This window comes from Conger conger, chromosome 1 (assembly GCF_963514075.1).
Source record: "Conger conger chromosome 1, fConCon1.1, whole genome shotgun sequence".
NCBI classification, from domain to species: Eukaryota; Metazoa; Chordata; class Actinopteri; order Anguilliformes; family Congridae; genus Conger; species Conger conger.
Window position 1 is genome coordinate 45,407,058 of NC_083760.1, and position 18,233 is coordinate 45,425,290.

At 41.7% G+C, this 18,233-nt stretch overlaps 1 protein-coding gene across 1 annotated transcript in view; it reads right to left on the reverse strand.

Annotated features, from left to right (window-relative positions):
- Window positions 1–2,989: 2,989 nt before the first annotated feature.
- The window catches only part of itpka (inositol-trisphosphate 3-kinase A), a 31,982-nt gene continuing 16,738 nt past the window's right edge, over window positions 2,990–18,233 (reverse strand). The window contains exons 2-7 of the mRNA XM_061230020.1: window positions 11,790–11,886; window positions 10,738–10,951; window positions 6,626–6,830; window positions 5,834–5,935; window positions 4,004–4,075; window positions 2,990–3,644 (exon numbers count right to left, since the gene is read on the reverse strand). Coding sequence (XP_061086004.1) covers window positions 3,441–3,644; window positions 4,004–4,075; window positions 5,834–5,935; window positions 6,626–6,830; window positions 10,738–10,951; window positions 11,790–11,886 — 894 coding nt within the window. The 3' untranslated portion in view covers window positions 2,990–3,440. The remainder of the gene's footprint in view (window positions 3,645–4,003; window positions 4,076–5,833; window positions 5,936–6,625; window positions 6,831–10,737; window positions 10,952–11,789; window positions 11,887–18,233) is intronic.

Sequence of the window (18,233 nt, forward strand, 5' to 3'; positions counted from 1 at the left end):
ATACATTGTACAGTATGTGCTTACATGGGTACAATTATAACCTGTTCCACAGTCTCAAATGTACACTGTGTCCACTTTATTATGTACACCAGCTTGTGAAAGCAAATATTTAATCAGCCGTTTATGTGGCAGCAACACAATACATAAAAGCATGCATGCATGGTGAAGAGGTTGAGTCGTTAAGAGCAAACATCAGAATGTGAAAGAAGTGACTTTGACTGGAATGATTGTTGGTGCCAAACGGTGTGGTTTGAGTATCTCAGAAACGGCTGATATCCTGGGATTTTCATGCTCAGGAGGCGCTAGAATTTATAGAGAATGGTGTGAAAAACAGGAAATCCAGTGAGTGGCAGTTCTGTGGGTTAAAACACCTTGTTTAATGAGAGAGGTCAGAGGAGAATGTCCTGACTGGTTCAAGCTGACAGGAAGGCGACAGTGACTCAAATAACCATGTGTTACAACAGTAGTATACTGGTATACGAAGAGTTGGGTATCGTCCGCGTAGCAGTGGTGGGCTATCCTACCACTGCTACGCGGACGATACCCAACTCTTCGTCTCGTTCCCGCCGTCTGATACGCAGGTTTCAGCCCATATCTCTGCTTGCCTGAGGGACATCCAGAGCTGGATGGACAACCACCATCTAAAGCTCAACCCAGGCAAGACTGAAATGATATTCATCCCTGCTAAAACCTCTCCCCATCTGGATCTCTCCATTTCCCTCGGGGATACCACACTCACGCCGTCACCCAGTGCAAGGAACCTCGGCGTGGTGATGGAAAGCAGACTGTCCCTCTCCGAGAACATTGCGGCGGTGACCCGGTCTTGCAGGTTCTTCCTATACAACATACGGAGAATCTGCCCCTTTCTCACCCCCTACTTGACCCAGCTCCTGGTCCAAGCGATGGTTCTGTCCCGCCTGGACTACTGCAATTCCCTCTTGGCTGGCCTCCCAGCGTCCGCCATCAGACCCCTCCAACTCATCCAGAATGCAGCAGCTCGTCTGGTCTTCAACCTTCCCAAATACTCACACATCACCCCCCTGCTTACTTCCCTCCACTGGCTGCCTGTCATGGCTCGCATCAAATTCAAAACATTGGTGCTAGCCTTCCAAGCAGTTAAAGGGTCTTCCCCAGCTTATCTACAAAAAATCATCAGACCCTACACCCCTGCCAGACCTCTTCGTTCAGCCTCCACAGGCCGCTTGGCACCTCCCCCTCTCCGAACCTCCACCTGACGCTCACGACTACTGTCTGTTCTGGCTCCACGGTGGTGGAACGAACTCCCCGTTGAGGTCAGAACTGTAGAATCTCTCCCCACCTTCAAGCGCAAGCTGAAGACGCACCTCTTCAAGCAGCACCTCTCCCCATCCCTCCCTACCTCCCTGTGAACCTTAATTGTTGTCTCTGTGACTTGCTTTGTGTATCGGTATTTTTAGTTGGCTAGGTAAGCAGTGTTTGGATAGTTAACTTTGGTCACTTTTGCTCTGTTTGTTTCTTTGTTCTCAAAAAATTTTTTTTAAAAAAAGCCCTCGTCCCTATCTTTGTTGTACAGGTAGCAGTTGAAATTGTACTTCCCTCTAGGGTCTTTCAGCGAACTTATCCCTGGTTATGGGTACGCACTTTGTTGTACGTCGCTCTGGATAAGAGCGTCTGCCAAATGCCAATAATGTAATGTAATGTATACAGAAGAGTATCTCTGAACACATGACACATCACACCTTGAAGAAGATGGGCTCTGAAGACCACACTGGGTTCCACTCCTGTCAGCTAAGAACAGGAAACCGAAGTTAAAGAGCCCACAGGCTCACCAAAACTGGACAACTGATGACTGGAAAAACATTGCCTGGTCTGACGAATCTTGATTTATGCTGCGATATGCAATTGGTGGAGTCAGAATTTGACGTAAACAACATGAATCCATGAATCCATCTTGCCTTGTGTCTACGCTTCAGGCTGGTATTTTGTTTATTTGCAAGTCAATAGATGCATTCCTTTGCCTTATTCTGCTTCCTAATATGAAAGCAGAAAATGTATCTCAGCCAACTGCTGTGCCAGCTATACCCACACAAGGAACCAGCCCCCTGCCAGCCAATCAGAGTTTGTACTGAACAACGTATCTCTCCCTGACTGAGATTGTGTGCATCATGCCATTACAAGATGCCTGGCTGGCTCACCTTATCCTTGCCCTTGGATATTGTACAGAATATAGGTAGTCTTTCATTTGCAATATATATAACCTGCATCTGTTAAAAGCTTTAAGCAGAGACTTACATCTCTATAGTATATGAATAGATAGGAAAATCCAAATCAAGTCAAGATGCAGTTTTCTTGGTCCTGAAGTGAGCCTTTAGTGTTAAACATTGTAAACATTACAAAATGTCTTTAAAGATAATGTGTGCTATTTAACTGGCCTATAGGGAAAAGCAAAGAAATGCATTTGTATTTTACTGAAAAGTGGTTGCTGATCATCTGTGGTTTGTGTCATGACATTCTCACATTCGTGAATCTCACAGCAGGTGTTATGAATAAGGTTTACTGGCAAAAACTATGGTAGATATTCTATCTTGGCTTCAAGGCAAAGAACAAACACTATCCTCAGAAAGGGAATACTGGCACCTCCAACCTCTCAAATAGGTCCTTGAAGGGATGTGGACAGCTCTGGTCTGTCCTATTCTGTCCTATCCCCCCTCACCCCCACCCCCATCCCCCCACCCCATTTCTCCAATTATATATGTGGGGGTGGGTTAGTTTAGGTGGCTTGGAGCACTTTCACATGCAGTAGCTTAACTGGAACGAACCATTAAAAGATGCACATTCTGCAAATGTTCTGAAGGTCACAGTTGGTAGAACAATTGTGCATTTTGCTTTTCTTCCCTCTCAATTGCTGGGCAAATTTAACTGGCAGTCCTTTATACATTATGTCATGGTTATGTAAGTGCTGGTGGGCATGTGGAAGGACATGTGCACAAGACAGGAGCCACTGGCAATATTCACATGGATGGTGCTGTTTATGACAGCATTTAGTGTGAAATTGGAAACTGTTAAGTATCATTTTATGCGTTTATCCTGTAAATTAATCAGAGAACAGTGAATTTTCACACAATCTACAAACCTATGATGTACAAATCCAGCCCTTAGCCTTTTGGTTTGAGTCCTTGAATTCCAGTAGCAGAACCCCAGGGTGAATGGTGACACTGTCATAACATTGTATCATAACATATGTATAACATTCTGCAGACCTATATTGGGGGGGAATATTGACAGCCGTGTTTTTTATGAAGCAGTTTGAACATTGCCAACTGTAAAGCTTGCCTGTATGGTTTTTCATTCAGGTGAAGGCTTTGTTTGTCCTTGAATCCTGCTAACGCAGTCAGCTAAAGAAGATAGGCATAAGGACTGTCCATGAGGAGTCCCCCAGGTGAAAAGGTCAGAGTGAAAGTTCACGCCTTAGCCAAAGAACTCAGCAGCTGAAGAAGGTTGTCCAGCCCCCAGAGGTAGCCATCCTCACGATTTCCCTCCTGCCAGGCTACCAGGTGGTTCAGGGTTTTTCCCTCAGGAAGGGCAGTGGTCTTGCCAAAGTCAATGAGCCATATCTCAGCCCTCTCAGTGTGGTCATGGATGAAGAGGAGTGAACTCCCAATGACCTACAAGACCATTGTCCATTACAGTAGCATACTTATATTTCAGTTTTTGGATTAGCTACAAGACACTAATCCCCCAACAACACACTGAACACGATCATTTAAAAAGCCTTATGGTTCAAATGAACTAGCCCCATCAATAAAGTGCTTTCAATTATTTGAAATATAATGAAAGTAAAGCATTCATCCTCCTCCATCTTCCTCATCTCTCCTGACAGAGACCATAATACTTACTGAATACTATTTGATGATCCATTTGTTCTTTGGAAAACATCCAAACTTGAATAAAGGAATATCAGCATGTATGTAATTGTACATACAGTCACTTTGACCAAGGCTTTAACCAGGGTCTTCCACCTTACCTCATGTTTCTTGAAGAAATCTGAAGCCTCCAGTGCCTTGCGTATCTCCTCCAGCTTCCTACAGTAGGTTTTCTGCATGAAGCAGAGAGAACAGCTTTAACACACAATAACATGTTCAGTGATAAACTCTAACGAGAGTCAAAAAGGGATGCATTCAAATGGGCCAGACATGAAATGCAATCTGCAGTGTGGCTGACTCAGGAGTCATACTGCATGTGAGTCCTCCATATGAGTGTGGCTGACTCAGGAGTCATACAGTATGTGAGTCCTCCATATGAGTGTGGCTGACTCAGGAGTCAAACAGTATGTGAGTCCTCCATATGAGTGTGGCTGACTCAGGAGTCATACAGTATGTGAGTCCTCCATATGAGTGTGGCTGACTCAGGAGTCAAACAGTATGTGAGTCCTCCATATGAGTGTGGCTGACTCAGGAGTCAAACAGTATGTGAGTCCTCCATATGAGTGTGGCTGACTCAGGAGTCATACAGTATGTGAGTCCTCCATATGAGTGTGGCTGACTCAGGAGTCATACAGTATGTGAGTCCTCCATATGAGTGGGAGTTCAATCTCCTGCCATAGCATCTTCTGAGCTGTGATCCTTATCTGTTACCCTCCATTTTCTCACCATCTGAATAAATCATATAAATTGATAAATAAATCAATATCTTAACAAAACGCGTTTCATGAAAATCACAAAAGTCATAGGAGTATGCTATTAGATGCTACTGTTAAATAAACTGGGAGCACACACAACAGATACATTTGAAGCTACTGTGATTTGGGTCACCGTTTCATTACTAATGGATGGTATCTAGGTGACAGTGTTACTTTAATTTGGATATTACAAATAACGAAACATATAACTTTACTATAAAGTGTAGGCTATTATATTAGGTGTACCAGGTAGACGTAATAGTTCAAATAAAACAATTAAAATATTTTTCTTATTTTACAACATAGGTAAATATTGCGAGATTAATTTTCCACCCTTTGGATACCCTTTATCAGCGTCTAACACCCAGGGCCAGCCCACTTTGCTGAGGAGCGCTAATGCAGTGCACAAATGAAAAACTGCGATAGAAAAGGAAGCAGGTGGATGAGAACGATAGGCAATTTACTGATTCCCTTCATGGATGCGCTTGCGACATGCATTTGAGGCTTGCAATTGCGATTTCTACATGAAATGCTCCAAAAAGTGCAGGAGAAATCTGTCGCATCTCGCAGATCTCAGCTCGCACGATGCAACTTTAGTGAAATGAGGCCCTGGTCTGTGAAAAAACATCTCCCTTGAAGCCATACAGACACATAGAGACTAGGAACTAGAGACTAGACATAGGCCCCTGTTCATTTTGGACTGGCAAACTGATAAGAACTCTGGGTCAACGTGGGATATCCGTCCCAGTACTGTGACCCCGCTCATGACCTGCGACACTGATGGAAACGGCTTGGCTTTGGTATGACGGGGAATCTCGGGTTACTCGACCCTGGATTGGTTATGACCAGAAACACGCTAGTTTGTCGGTAAAGATGCTCTTTATTTTATGTATTTATTTTCATAGCAAAAAAATATATAGCCTACAGATAAATTCACGGGAACGTCCACTTTTAATGATTTTGGGACCAGACAACCCTGTTCAGCAGTGACTAGGGACTGTCCAGGGTCTTGTGTGAATAGCAAGGAGACCAACCCGGGGCCGTCATGTGGTGTGAATGAGTCAAACACGGGTCGATCCTGGGTTCAATATCCAGTGTACTGTATATCCTTGGTTTTCTATGAGAAGGCGGTATTACACTCATTTAGAATACACTCACTCAGTCACAGTCACTTACGATGATGTTTCGGTCCCCTGCCACAAAGTCTGTGAAAACCTGGATGACCTCCTCATTCAAGCGTGTTTTCTTGAAGTCTGTGTTACATGTCCCGTCTGGTCTCTAGGAAAAGGACCACATTTTGGACAATTTAGTCAACTACAGCACCATCCATTGTCAGTCTACATGTAACAGTCTACATGTAAACTCCACAGCCTGGGTTTGTGGGCTATAAATAATATGAATCAGTCATGTCCTCCTGCTTTCACAGTACCATTGAGCTCTGTGAGGAACAGCTGTCAGGAAAGGTATAACCACTGATTCTACAGATCCACCAGATAATTAGACCTGGGTGAAATACATAATTGTTTTGGATTCAAATGCTTTTCTGTAGTCCATTGATCTTGCCAGGTGCAGTTGTGCCAGAAGAGGATCAGAAGGCAGGGTTTGCACATTTGAGTATTTCATAGGTTCCAACGCACCAGACAAGCTTGGTAAAGCATCGAAAATTATTTGAATCCAAAATAATAATGGATTTAACCCAGGCCTGCCTAACATTCATACAAATCCTTTCACGTGGTCAGCAATTTGATTCTCCACCATGGCACTTTCTGTACCGTAGTTCCCATCTCTAACCATCTCTGCTTCCCCCCAGTTTTATTAACCTGAAAGATAAATAAGGTCCCTCCTGTTAAAAGAAAGATTATGGAGTACCTTGTTTGTCTGAAGGTATTGTCATATGTATCCTGTTCCTAACCTTGTTAACCCTGCCTTCCACTGATTTATCCACGGATTCAGCTACCCAGATCTCACCTTAACGCCCTCAATGCGGAAGCCCAGAGTGTGGGTGGAGCTCACGGTCTCCCGCCACTGCATATAGCGGGGTTTCGTGACACCGTGCAGCCGGTGCTCCTCTGGGGTGGGAGCCTGGCTGTCCACCTCCAGCATCTTGTCGTACAGGTCCTTCCGCATCTTTGGCTTCTCCCGGGCACGGACCAGCTCCTCCTCCAGGTATGTCCTGCAGGGGGCAGTGTGGGAGAAAACTGAGGATGAGGGCCAGAGCAATGAAAGTAGATCATGAGGATATTATATGGGCAAAAAGGCCAGATTCACTCTGCAGTCTTTGAACAGTGGCTGCTGTGTGTTTACATCACAAGAGCTTAAGTACTACTTGATTTGGATGCGTTTCACTGATATTTAGATATCTTGAAATTTCGGCATTTCTTGATCTAGCCTAGCTTGATCTGTCAGTTAATCTATGAAGAAAATTTGAAGGTAAGAGATATTTATGATAAGAATCTGAAAATATAGTTCCATTGTATCAAGTCTTCACATAATGGGCCTCATTTATCAATATTTTTGAAAATGTATTTGTTATCGGAAACAAACTAAATATTTGCGCCCGATTTATGAAACAGGACAAAATGTATTAGCATATTAGCATAAATTGACGCCCATAAAATACCTTATAAGTACCACGGAAATCAATTTCAGGCAATTTAAAGACATGGCAGAGAAAAAAATACTGTGTAGCCTACAAATGATCTGATTTTTATGTCATTATATGAATGTATGTGCTACAGCTACTTTGAAACTTCTCTTTGCGAACATAAAAATATATATAAAACTTACTTAGGACTTCTCTTCTATGCCATGTTTTTTTCTAATAAACTTGAACTTGAACTCGTTATTGTTCATTGTTTATTCTGTTCGAAAACGGACAAGGAAATTAAGATGATTATCCTTGTAGATAAACATAAAGCGATGTGCTAAACCTGAAGAATATCCATTGGGATCGAAGCGTTGTCTACAATGGAGGTGTGTAAGGAGCATATCAGTGTGCAGGCTTCCTTCTTTGCATACAAACTCACATCTAAACATTGGCAATTAGCCCATGTTTATATAGGCTACAGAAGTACGTACAGTGCATCCGGAAAGTATTCACAGCGCTTCACTTTTCCCACATTTTGTTATGTTACAGCCTTATTCCAAAATGGAATAAATTCATTTTTTCCCTCAAAATTCTACACACAACACCCCATAATGACAACATGAAAGAAGTTTTTTTGAAATTTTTGCACATTTATTAAAAATAAAAAACTAAGAAATCACATGTACTTAAGTATTCACTGCCTTTGCTCAATACATTGTTGATGCACTTTTGGCAGCAATTACAGCCTCAAGTCTTTTTGAATATGATGTCACAAGCTTGGCACACCCATCTTTGGGCAGTTTCGCCCATTCCTCTTTGCAGCACCTCTCAAGCTCAATCAGGTTGGATGGGGAGCGTCGGTGCACAGCCATTTTCAGATCTCTCCAGAGATGTGCAATCGGATTCAAGTCCGGGCTCTGGCTGGGCCACTCAAGGACATTCACAGAGTTGTCCTGAAGCCACTCCTATCTTGGCTGTGTGCTTAGGGTCGTTGTCCTGCTGAAAGATGAACCGTCGCCCCAGTCTGAGGTCAAGAGCGCTCTGGAGCAGGTTTTCATCCAGGATGTCTCTGTACATGTGCATTCATTTTTCCCTCAATCCTGACTAGTCTCCCAGTTCCTGCCGCTGAAAAACATCCCCACAGCATGATGCTGCCACCACCATGCTTCACTGTAGGGATGGTATTGGCCAGGTGATGAGTGGTGCCTGGTTTCCTCCAAACATGACGCCTGGCATTCACGCCAAAGAGTTCAATCTTTGTCTCATCAGACCAGAGAATTTTGTTTCTCATGGTCTGAGAGTCCTTCAGGTGCCTTTTGGCAAACTCCAAGCGGGCTGCCATGTGCCTTTTACTAAGGAGTGGCTTCCGTCTGGCCACTCTACCATACAGGCCTGATTGGTGGATTGCTGCAGAGATGGATGTCCTTCTGGAAGGTTCTCCTCTCTCCACAGAGGAACGCTGGAGCTCTCACAGAGTGACCATCGGGTTCTTGGTCACCTCCCTGACTAAGGCCCTTCTCCCCCGATTGCTCAGTTTAGACGGGCGGCCAGCTCTAGGAAGAGTCCTGGTGGTTTCAAACTTCTTCCATTTACGGATATTGGAGGCCACTGTGCTCATTGCGACCTTCAAAGCAGCAGAAATTTTTCTGTACCCTTCCCCAGATTTGTGCCTTGAGACAATCCTGTCTCGGAGGTCTACAGACAATTCTTTTGACTTCATGCTTGGTTTGTGCTCCGACATGCACTGTCAACTGTGGGACCTTATATAGGCAGGTGTGTGCCTTTCCAAATCATGTCCAATCAAGTGAATTTACCACAGGTGGACTCCAATTAAGCTGTAGAAACGTTTCAAGGTTTGAACCTCTGAAATTAAATGCGAGGCAAAAAACAAAACTCATTAACAAATGAAGTGGATCAGCCAAATACCATGACACTTCTATACCATGATGTTTGAACTTGAACTCGCCATTATTGTTCGTTGTTTCTTCAGTGAGCGTCACCAAAGAAATCGGCTCGGTCTTTGAATATGCGCTCTTTCCGAAGTAGGCTACGCCACGCTCCAAATCTTCTAATAGGGTAAAGACATACATTTAAATGTAATGTAAAGACAGACAGGCCAGACATAAAAACGAAGGTCTAAGCAGGGTATTTATAGCAAACATTTTACATGTTTCATGGAATTTATATTACACTCCACTTAAGCATTAATCAGGATTTCCGGAATGAAACATCACCCAAAATTATTTTGCCACTTAAAATCTAAATACAATATCAATGAATGGAATAATAAACACAAAAAGCACACTTTACAACCATGCGCTTTCATTTCTGCGCACAATACGAACAGCTGAGACCACTCCTGAAGTTTGTTCAGCTCCTACGAAAGAACTGACATCCGAAAATTTAGATAAATCCCACATTATTTGTACAAATGCATTTCCGAAGAATTTAGGGGGGATTTTGTTTGGCTCATGTTTGATACATTTGGACCAATGTGTGTGTGTGTGTGTGTGTGTGCATCTGTGTATGTGTGTGCGTATTTGTCTGTTTTTGAGACTGTGAGTATGTGTATGTCTGTGCCTATGCCTGTGTGTAAATTTGTGTGCTTTTGTCTGTATTTAAGTTTAGATGTGTGTGTAGGAGTGTGTGTGTCTGAATGTGCACAAGCTGTCTGTAAAATAAAGCTTCCTTCCTTCCTCTGGTGGTGCGTCAACTCTGTCCACTGAGGCAGGAAGTAATCATGAAGCTAGTGACAGAGCAGGTCTCGGATAACAAACAGTTTTATCTGTCCTTGTCTGACCTGGAAATCCAACCTATTAAATACTCCTTGAAGGAGCAAGTATCTATGAGCAAGGAAACATGAGCACATTCAATTTTTTGGAATGGGTGTTGGATAAAAGATTGACCTGTGTATCTCTCTCCATCTGCCATGTCTGCAAATGACATGGCTTCAAACTGAAGCTTGAAAGCACAAGGACATTTGCCTAAGACATGTTTCCTTGATTCCTCTGTCCTCACAGCCTTTCCACCCTTCCTTTTCTTGCGTCTTCCAATGGGTGGAGCAAGGAAAGGATGCAAGGAAAGGAAGCAAGTAGGTAAAAAGAAGTGATTGAAAAGAGTTACAGGAGATCCTGTGGATAATCACACAGGCAGCAGATTCTCTCACAGCCTTTTCTACACTCTTATCTCTTGATCTCATTTCCTCTACGGCTGTCATACTGTATCGCATAGATCAAGGACTGTGAATGAGAAGCTGTCAGGTTGCACAGATTTTCCCCTTTCATTATGGTATGACATGCTCACTAAAAACAAAATACATTAAAACACTCTCCCAAAATCATGCTTCTGCTTCTAAATAATAAACTAAATAGCCACACTCCTAGTGATGACTAGAGTTTTTTTCCCCACTAACCTATTGGGGTTGAGATGGTGGGGGGTAATTGGAATACAGTTCAGACCCATTTCCCAGTATGCTCTCCACCCTGTTGCTTACCTCACACCCATTTTGCAGTCCATCACACTTGGCCCGTCAAAGTTCCCCAGCAGATCTGTCAGTTGCAGGAAGCTCTCTCCATCCCTCTCCACCACCCCATGGTACCCCGGAACAAAGGCCTGCAGTGCATCGCCCCTAAACTGCTCAAAGCAGAGCTTTTCATTCTCTGACAGCTTCTTCAGGATGGTGCCTTCCTCACCAGCTTTGAAGCTCCCTTCAAACAGGACAGCACAAACCTGCACATTCAGGCACAGCAGCAACCAAGGCTAACCAACAAGCTCCTGCATACATGAAGGGAAAAAGAGTTTGACTGTGTGTGGTGTGCAATGTTTCTCCAGTGAATGAAACTGTGCTGTTGGAGTTCTGTATGTGCAAATGAAAGTCAAAGAAAATTGTTAAATTGTTCAACAATAATGAAATAATTGTTCTAGGTGCAACGGAATTCATACAGAAACCAGTGTCAATAGGTACAGTCACAATTCAACCAAGCATTTAAAAATGTACATTCAGAAAAAAACCTAAATGCAAAATCAAGTCAACATTCAATGAACAACATGACAAAACCTGCAAGCTCAGTTTAAACTGCAAACTTTTCAAAAGGCATTAAAGACATTCACATGGTAGTTCAACACAAAGCATTTCATGGGAATTCAACCTGATCTTTAGTGTTCACTATCAGCCAGTTCAGATTACACACAGACAATCTGCACTGTACCTGTATAAACCTGTGAGCAAGCAGACAGTGAGGCTCCAGTACTACTGGGAAACCCTACAGTAACACGTGGGTTTACACCTATTGGGGAAAGGTTGATTTACATACAGTAGATGTTGTGGTTTTGCAATGTAAGACAGAAGCAATCTGCTCCAGTGCTACAATAGCATCAAAACATTTGTATTGGTGAGAGGGAAGAGGTGTGGGTGTGTAACTGGCTTATGAACCACATAAAAACTGCACAGGCCGAGATTGAGGGCCTAGTTTCTTTATGGCAGTTTCCTCAGGTCAGACTCCATGGCACTTTGGTTTGGGGGTTCAGGCCTCTTCAAGGCCTTACCTTTATGTCCGGCGAGCTGGACCCAGGAGAGGCGCCTGCGCTGCGAGGTGACAAAGGGCCAGTGGACGATGGTCTTGAGCTTCCACCAGGGCCGCGTCTGCACGGAAAAGCAAAAACGCAGCTGTCATGTGGACCTCGCCGTGGGGTCTGAGCAGATGTGTGTTCTTGAGCATATCGCACACGCCCCGTGTCTGTTTCCTTTGAGGGCGGAAAAACTGCTTGTCGCACAGAGTGCAGTCACGCATGAGCATGTTATTAGCTGCTCTCAGCACTTTGCATTCGGGTGGCTCCCCTGCGCTGTGGTCCCGTGGAGGCGTGGCCAGTGGCACCTGCTCGGGCGAAGCCAAATTCTGTTTAACGCTTACCGCGCATGAATGCACGTTCTGTGCAGTGCGTGCGCAAGCAAAACAGGGAAGTAGAGAATAAAACTATAATCCTTCAGCACTGTGGAAGGAGAAATGGGTGCTCACTACAGAAAACACTATTTAAACCTACGTTTAAACTTTGTAATAGCACTGGCACCCCACGCACCCACAAAACCACAACGGCTGACTGATCGAAATAAAGGTCTCATGGATAACAATACGGAAATTAACATTGTGTAGCTGAGAAGACAGAAGTGTCCTTGGCCAATTCAAGAGGTCACAGACTGAACAGAGAAGGCACTATTGTGCACTAAGAAAGGGCATACACTGCTGAGTAAATTGTGGGAGACGCTAACACTAATTTCTTTATTTATTTTTCATGTTACCCATTGGTTGAGTGAGACATCCCAGCCTCTCACTGCATTGCATTTCTAAACCTGCATAATGGAGTGATTATCATTTCACAACTGCCAAACTGTTCTTCTTTTTAATGTTTCCAATATTTGGCATGATGTTCACAATATCTGTTACAGCACAAGAGATTTTCTTCTTGTATACATATTAGTATGTGTGCATAACGACGAGTACTTAGCGGTGAGTAAATGGCCTTGTAGATAGTTCTGCTGCAATCTCCAATAAGTGTTTTAAAGGCAACCCAGGGAGCCTTTTAACTGTTTGGACAAGAGCAGTATTGCTTACTCATCCACAGTGACATGCTTTTTAGTGACTCATTCCCTGCCTCTCAGCTGAATCAAAATGTCTGGAAACTCTCAGCTTAATCTTCATCATTATGTCTATAATGGACTGTTTGCTCTCAAGTGACAAAATAAGACATTTCTACTCCAAGCTAAAAAAAGAGAGATAGTTGTCATCATTACATTATGTTACATTCATTAAGGAGACACTGTTACACAGAGTCATTGACTAAAGAAGTCTTTCCACATTAGTTATATAAGCAGCATGCCAGACAACACTCATAGGCCAGAGACAGAGTGCTTGTAGCATTGTTAAATCTCTAATGGAAGCTAATGATCCAAAACCATAACTATGGCACACTATGGTAAATGCAGTACATACAATAACATGTGATGTAGTCATAATGTACCACAACCATAATGATCGCTGAACTAATTAAATAGCAGGTGTAGGGGGTGGAGATGGGAGAGAAACTAAGCAGAATAAATCATTACAGGTGCTGAGTACTCGAGTGTAATTAGCTCTTAATTCCTCTGCAGCCTGAATTAGGTCATTACAATGATCCTCCCCCAAAAATAGTAATTTCACCAGAAATGCGTATGTAAATATGAAATCCAGGACAATCCAGAATTGCAACAGCTCTTAATGTCTGAGTTTTGTGGAAATGTGTTTTCATCAATGGAGTGACCCTATTAACTAGCTTCTCCCATGCAGAGACAGCAGTTCTGAAACACCCTGCGTGAAGCATGCGGTCAGTGTTCTTTGTGTGAGAACTATTTTGTGTAACATACATACGTATATAATCCTACTGTGAAATATGGCGGTGGGATGTTTTGGAGATGAAAGTATATACTCAGTGAGCACTTTATTAAGTACTTATTACTTATTGGTCTTCTGCTGCTGTAGCCTCTCCACTTAAAGGTTTGATGTGCTGTGTGTTTACAGATGCTCTTCTGCATACCACATGTGTTACTGTCATCTTTCTGTCAGCTTTGACCAGTCTGGTCAGAAAATGTTTGCAGTAACATGCTGGTGTACAGGTCTACCTAATAAATTGCACACTGAGTGTATGTTATACGAATACAGTAGTTGATACATATACTACATAGAAAATATGATGTATTTTAATGGTGTGGCCAAAATTGCTTTATATTCAGACATGTAGCCCAAGGTCCACAGGTGAAAACTCTGGTGCATTTACATAAATCTTTAGATTGACCTTGACAAATAAACTAATATTTATATTTAATATGAATAGATTTGAAATATTTTAAATAGGCTGGCTTATAATGATTTGCTATTAGTCAAATATCACTTGCTTAACTTTTCTCAGTATTGTGAAAAGAGAGAGAGAGAGATAAAAAGCCAAGTTTCATCCACCCACATAAGTGCATTATCACACTTTCCCACACACAGTTTGTCCAAATTCTGTGCTTGTCCTAGTTAACTCTTCACTTGACTTATATATTTAATATCAAGTGCAGTGATGCAGCATGGATGGTGCAGTGGGTAGCACTGCCACCTCACAGCAAGGAGGTCCTGGGTTCGAATCCCTGTCGGCTGGGGCCTCTCTGTGTGGAGTTTGCATGTTCTCCCCGTGTCTGCGTGGTTTTCCTCCGGGTACTCCGGTTTCCTCCCACAGTCCAAAGACATGCAGGTTAGGCTGATTGGAGAGTCTAAATTGCCCGTAGGTATGAGTGTGTGAGTGAATGCTGTGTGTGCCCTGCGATGGACTGGCGACCTGTCCAGGGTGTATTCCTGCCTTTCGCCCAATGTATGCTGGGATAGGCTCCAGCCCCCCTGCGACCATGTTCAGGATAAGCGGGTTAGGATAATGAATGAATCAATCAATCAATCAAGTGCAGTAGATGTTACCTGATGATTAGCTGGTCTTAGCCGGTGCTAGTTGTATTAGCTTGTGATTGACTGGCCTTAGCAGGCATGAATGGAATTAGCTGGTGATGCATGCTGGTCTTAACCAGTATAGATGGTCTTAGCCAATACAGATGGGATTCACTGGTGATTAGCTTGTTTTAGTAAGTACAGATGCATTTAGCTGTCCTTAACCAGTGTTACATGTATTAACTAGTGATTAGCTAGTTTTAGCTGGTGCCAGTAGGATAAACTGCTGATTAGTTAGTCTTAGCCCATGCAGATGGTATTAGGATAATGCAGGGCCTATCTGGGCATATGTAGAAAAAAAAACATATGGGTCTATCTAGGAATACGTAGCCTTTTACAGCCTACCATACAGGTGGAGTACACAGGGGATCAATTATATATTTTTTATTGGCCACTTAGCCAGGTATCTGGAATTAGTGTACTCAACCTGCAACATTTGCCATGCTCATTATTTATGTTTAACTTATTTTCAGTTTCATGCTATATGTATAATAATGTTGCCATATGGCAACATTTACTTTATCTCAATTTTACTAAAAGGCTGTAATATAAAATCCATGTGTTTCTGTTTAGTTGTGAAATGGGGGGCTTTTATTTTGAATGACAGATAATTGATGACATCAGGAACCAGGAAATCCTGTTTGCCAGCCCTCTTTTCCATGACTCATGATGCTGTGACGTACATGGTCTGAGGGCTCTCAAAATTGACAAATTCTTAAATATTTTAGCAAAATTCCACCAAGAAAAAAATCTAAATACTATCTGAGGTAAGTTAACTTTCAATTTTCATCATTAAAACAAATTTAGATGTTATAAGTTTTTTGTAAAATGCTAAAAATGAATTTGTTGCCATATGGCAACTATATGCGAATATGGAAGTGATATGTGTGCATTCAACCTATTGGACTGCAATTGACTTACATAGCTCTAGGCTATGCTGAGACTATGTTTACAACTTTTGCTTATATTTTAAATGGAAAAACATTATTTTTATTTATATTTTGTAATTTCAGACATTTTATAACTCTAACATATTATCTGGATTTCATCCATAGAACATGGAAGCCAGCTACTTCTATGGGAGAGGGAAAGAGAACAGGGCAGAGTTAGCTCTTCCACCAGAGGAGAGTGAGGATGAGCTAGTGGACAGGGAGGTGTACAACAAGAGCATGGGGGGAGTGGATCTTCTTGATTCTTTGATAGCCCTCTACCGCACCAAGATCAGGTCCAAGAAATGGTACCATCGCATCGTCTTCCATATGCTGGACCTGACCCTGGTAGAGGCATGGCTTCTCTACCGAAGAGACTGCCAGTCCCAGATGCCAGAGAACGGCCACCTCCCACTGTTGGACTTCAAGATCCAAGTGGCCTCCTGCTTGTGCATGGAGAACAAGGTGACCAACAAGAGAAAGGGGAGACCTTCCCAAGCTGTTGTGGTGGGGAAAAATAAAAGAGGGCCCCTCAGCTTTGTCCCACCAGATCCTGTCCGCAGGGACAACACTGACCACTGGCCCTTGCATGCCTCCGAGAAGGGCAGATGTAAAATGCCAGGATGCAAGGGCATTGTAAGAAGTAGGTGCTCGAAGTGTGCAGTTTTCCTCTGCTTCACCGGAGAGAGGAACTGCTTCTTGGCCTTTCACAAGGGGTGAAATGAAGAATGACCCAATGAAATGAAAGAAAATAATAAATAAATGAAATGAAATTAATTGAAATGAGTACATGAAATGGAATGAAAATAATAACAAAGTGAAATGAATTGAAATGCATACATGAAATGAATGAAAATAATAACTAAATGAAATAAAATGAATAAATGTAAAGAATAACTAAATGAAATGAAATTAATTGAAATGAGTACATGAAATGGAATGAAAAGAATAACTAAGTGAAATTAATTGAAATGCATACATGAAATGAATGAAAATAATAACTATATGAAATAAAATTAATGAATGAAAACAATAACTAAATGAAATGAATAATACTGAATAAGAATGATTACATGAAATTAAATGGGAAATAAATTTGTTTTTGATCAAGAAAATGATGTCCCCGAGTCTTAGTACAGGTGTCTACGATGTTATTATTACCATACATTCAAAATAACAATTGAAATTATATTAATTTAACTGTTTACATATTGCATTATACATTTCACAAAGTATAAGTTGGATTTGTTTAGTCTTGTTTTCAATAAAAGGATGTTTTAGAGAAAATTGAGATTTTATGGTACTTTCCACGAATGCGCATTGTTGCCATATGGCAACAATTTACCAACTACCCCCCTTTAAACATGACTACTGCTGTAGTCTAACCAGTTATAATGCATTAGGTGTTCAGAGATGCTCTTCTGCATACCACTGTTGTAATGTGTGGTTATTTGCATTACTGTCACCTTCCTGTGACAGTAATGCTTTTATCCTGCTTTGATCAGTCTGGTCATTCTCTGCTGACTTCTCTCATTAAGGTGTATGACCCTTATCTACATGATTGTATGCATTGCACTGCTGCCACACAATTGGCTGATTAGATAATCACATGAATAAGTAGGTGTAATAAAGTAAAGTAAAAATATAAAAAGTAATGTAAAAAAAAAATAATAAAGTGCTCGGTAAGTGTATTTAACATTATTTAGTTTATCATCTTTGTATTTTGCACTGTTCCTTGAATAGCTTAGCTAGCTAGCAAGCTAACTACTGTTTTATAAGTACAGCAAACCATTACCCTATCTTCTCTCTAATATTGTTGAGACAGAAAATCTATTTACAGTCTAGACAGGATGAAAGGAGTTATTGCTGATGATAATAGCAAACTGTTTTCCAGTGATTTGTTGCTGATGTCAGTTTTCCTTATCTGCGTGTAATGTCATGGTGCAATTATAAATAGATTTGGTGGGAATGGTACACAGATGTGTTTTGTAAACATTGCATTTTTGTTCAAATGACACCAAAAACAAAGCAAATGAGACCGCAAACTAAAGAAAACAACACTGAATCCCTTCTGTATTTATCATTGAAACTCCAAGTGTTACAAACTTCAACTCAATTCTTTATACTACACAGAAAGAACAGTATTAAAAACCACATTTACAAAACTATATCATTTTTAGGCAACATTACCCAGCCCTAGTCCACTTTATGCAGCAGAGGTTGTTGTTTCTATTTTTACATCGTAACATTCAGATGTATTAGCTGTGAGTGGTCCAAACAGCTGTACTTCACCCTCCCACTATGAATGAATATGTTGTTAGAGAAATAAATACAGAAATGAATAAATATTATTTTAAATACATCAAATAAAAGTGCTACATTTGAAAAAATATACAGAAATAGATATGTAGGTCTGAGTCATAAAAAATAGTTTTTGAGGCTTTCACATGTAGCCCACTTTTACTAAATATATTAATGTATTAATAGTTAATGGCCGGGATCACTCCACAGCATGACTATATGTTTTTTTAACACAGTCTGTAGCAGTGTTT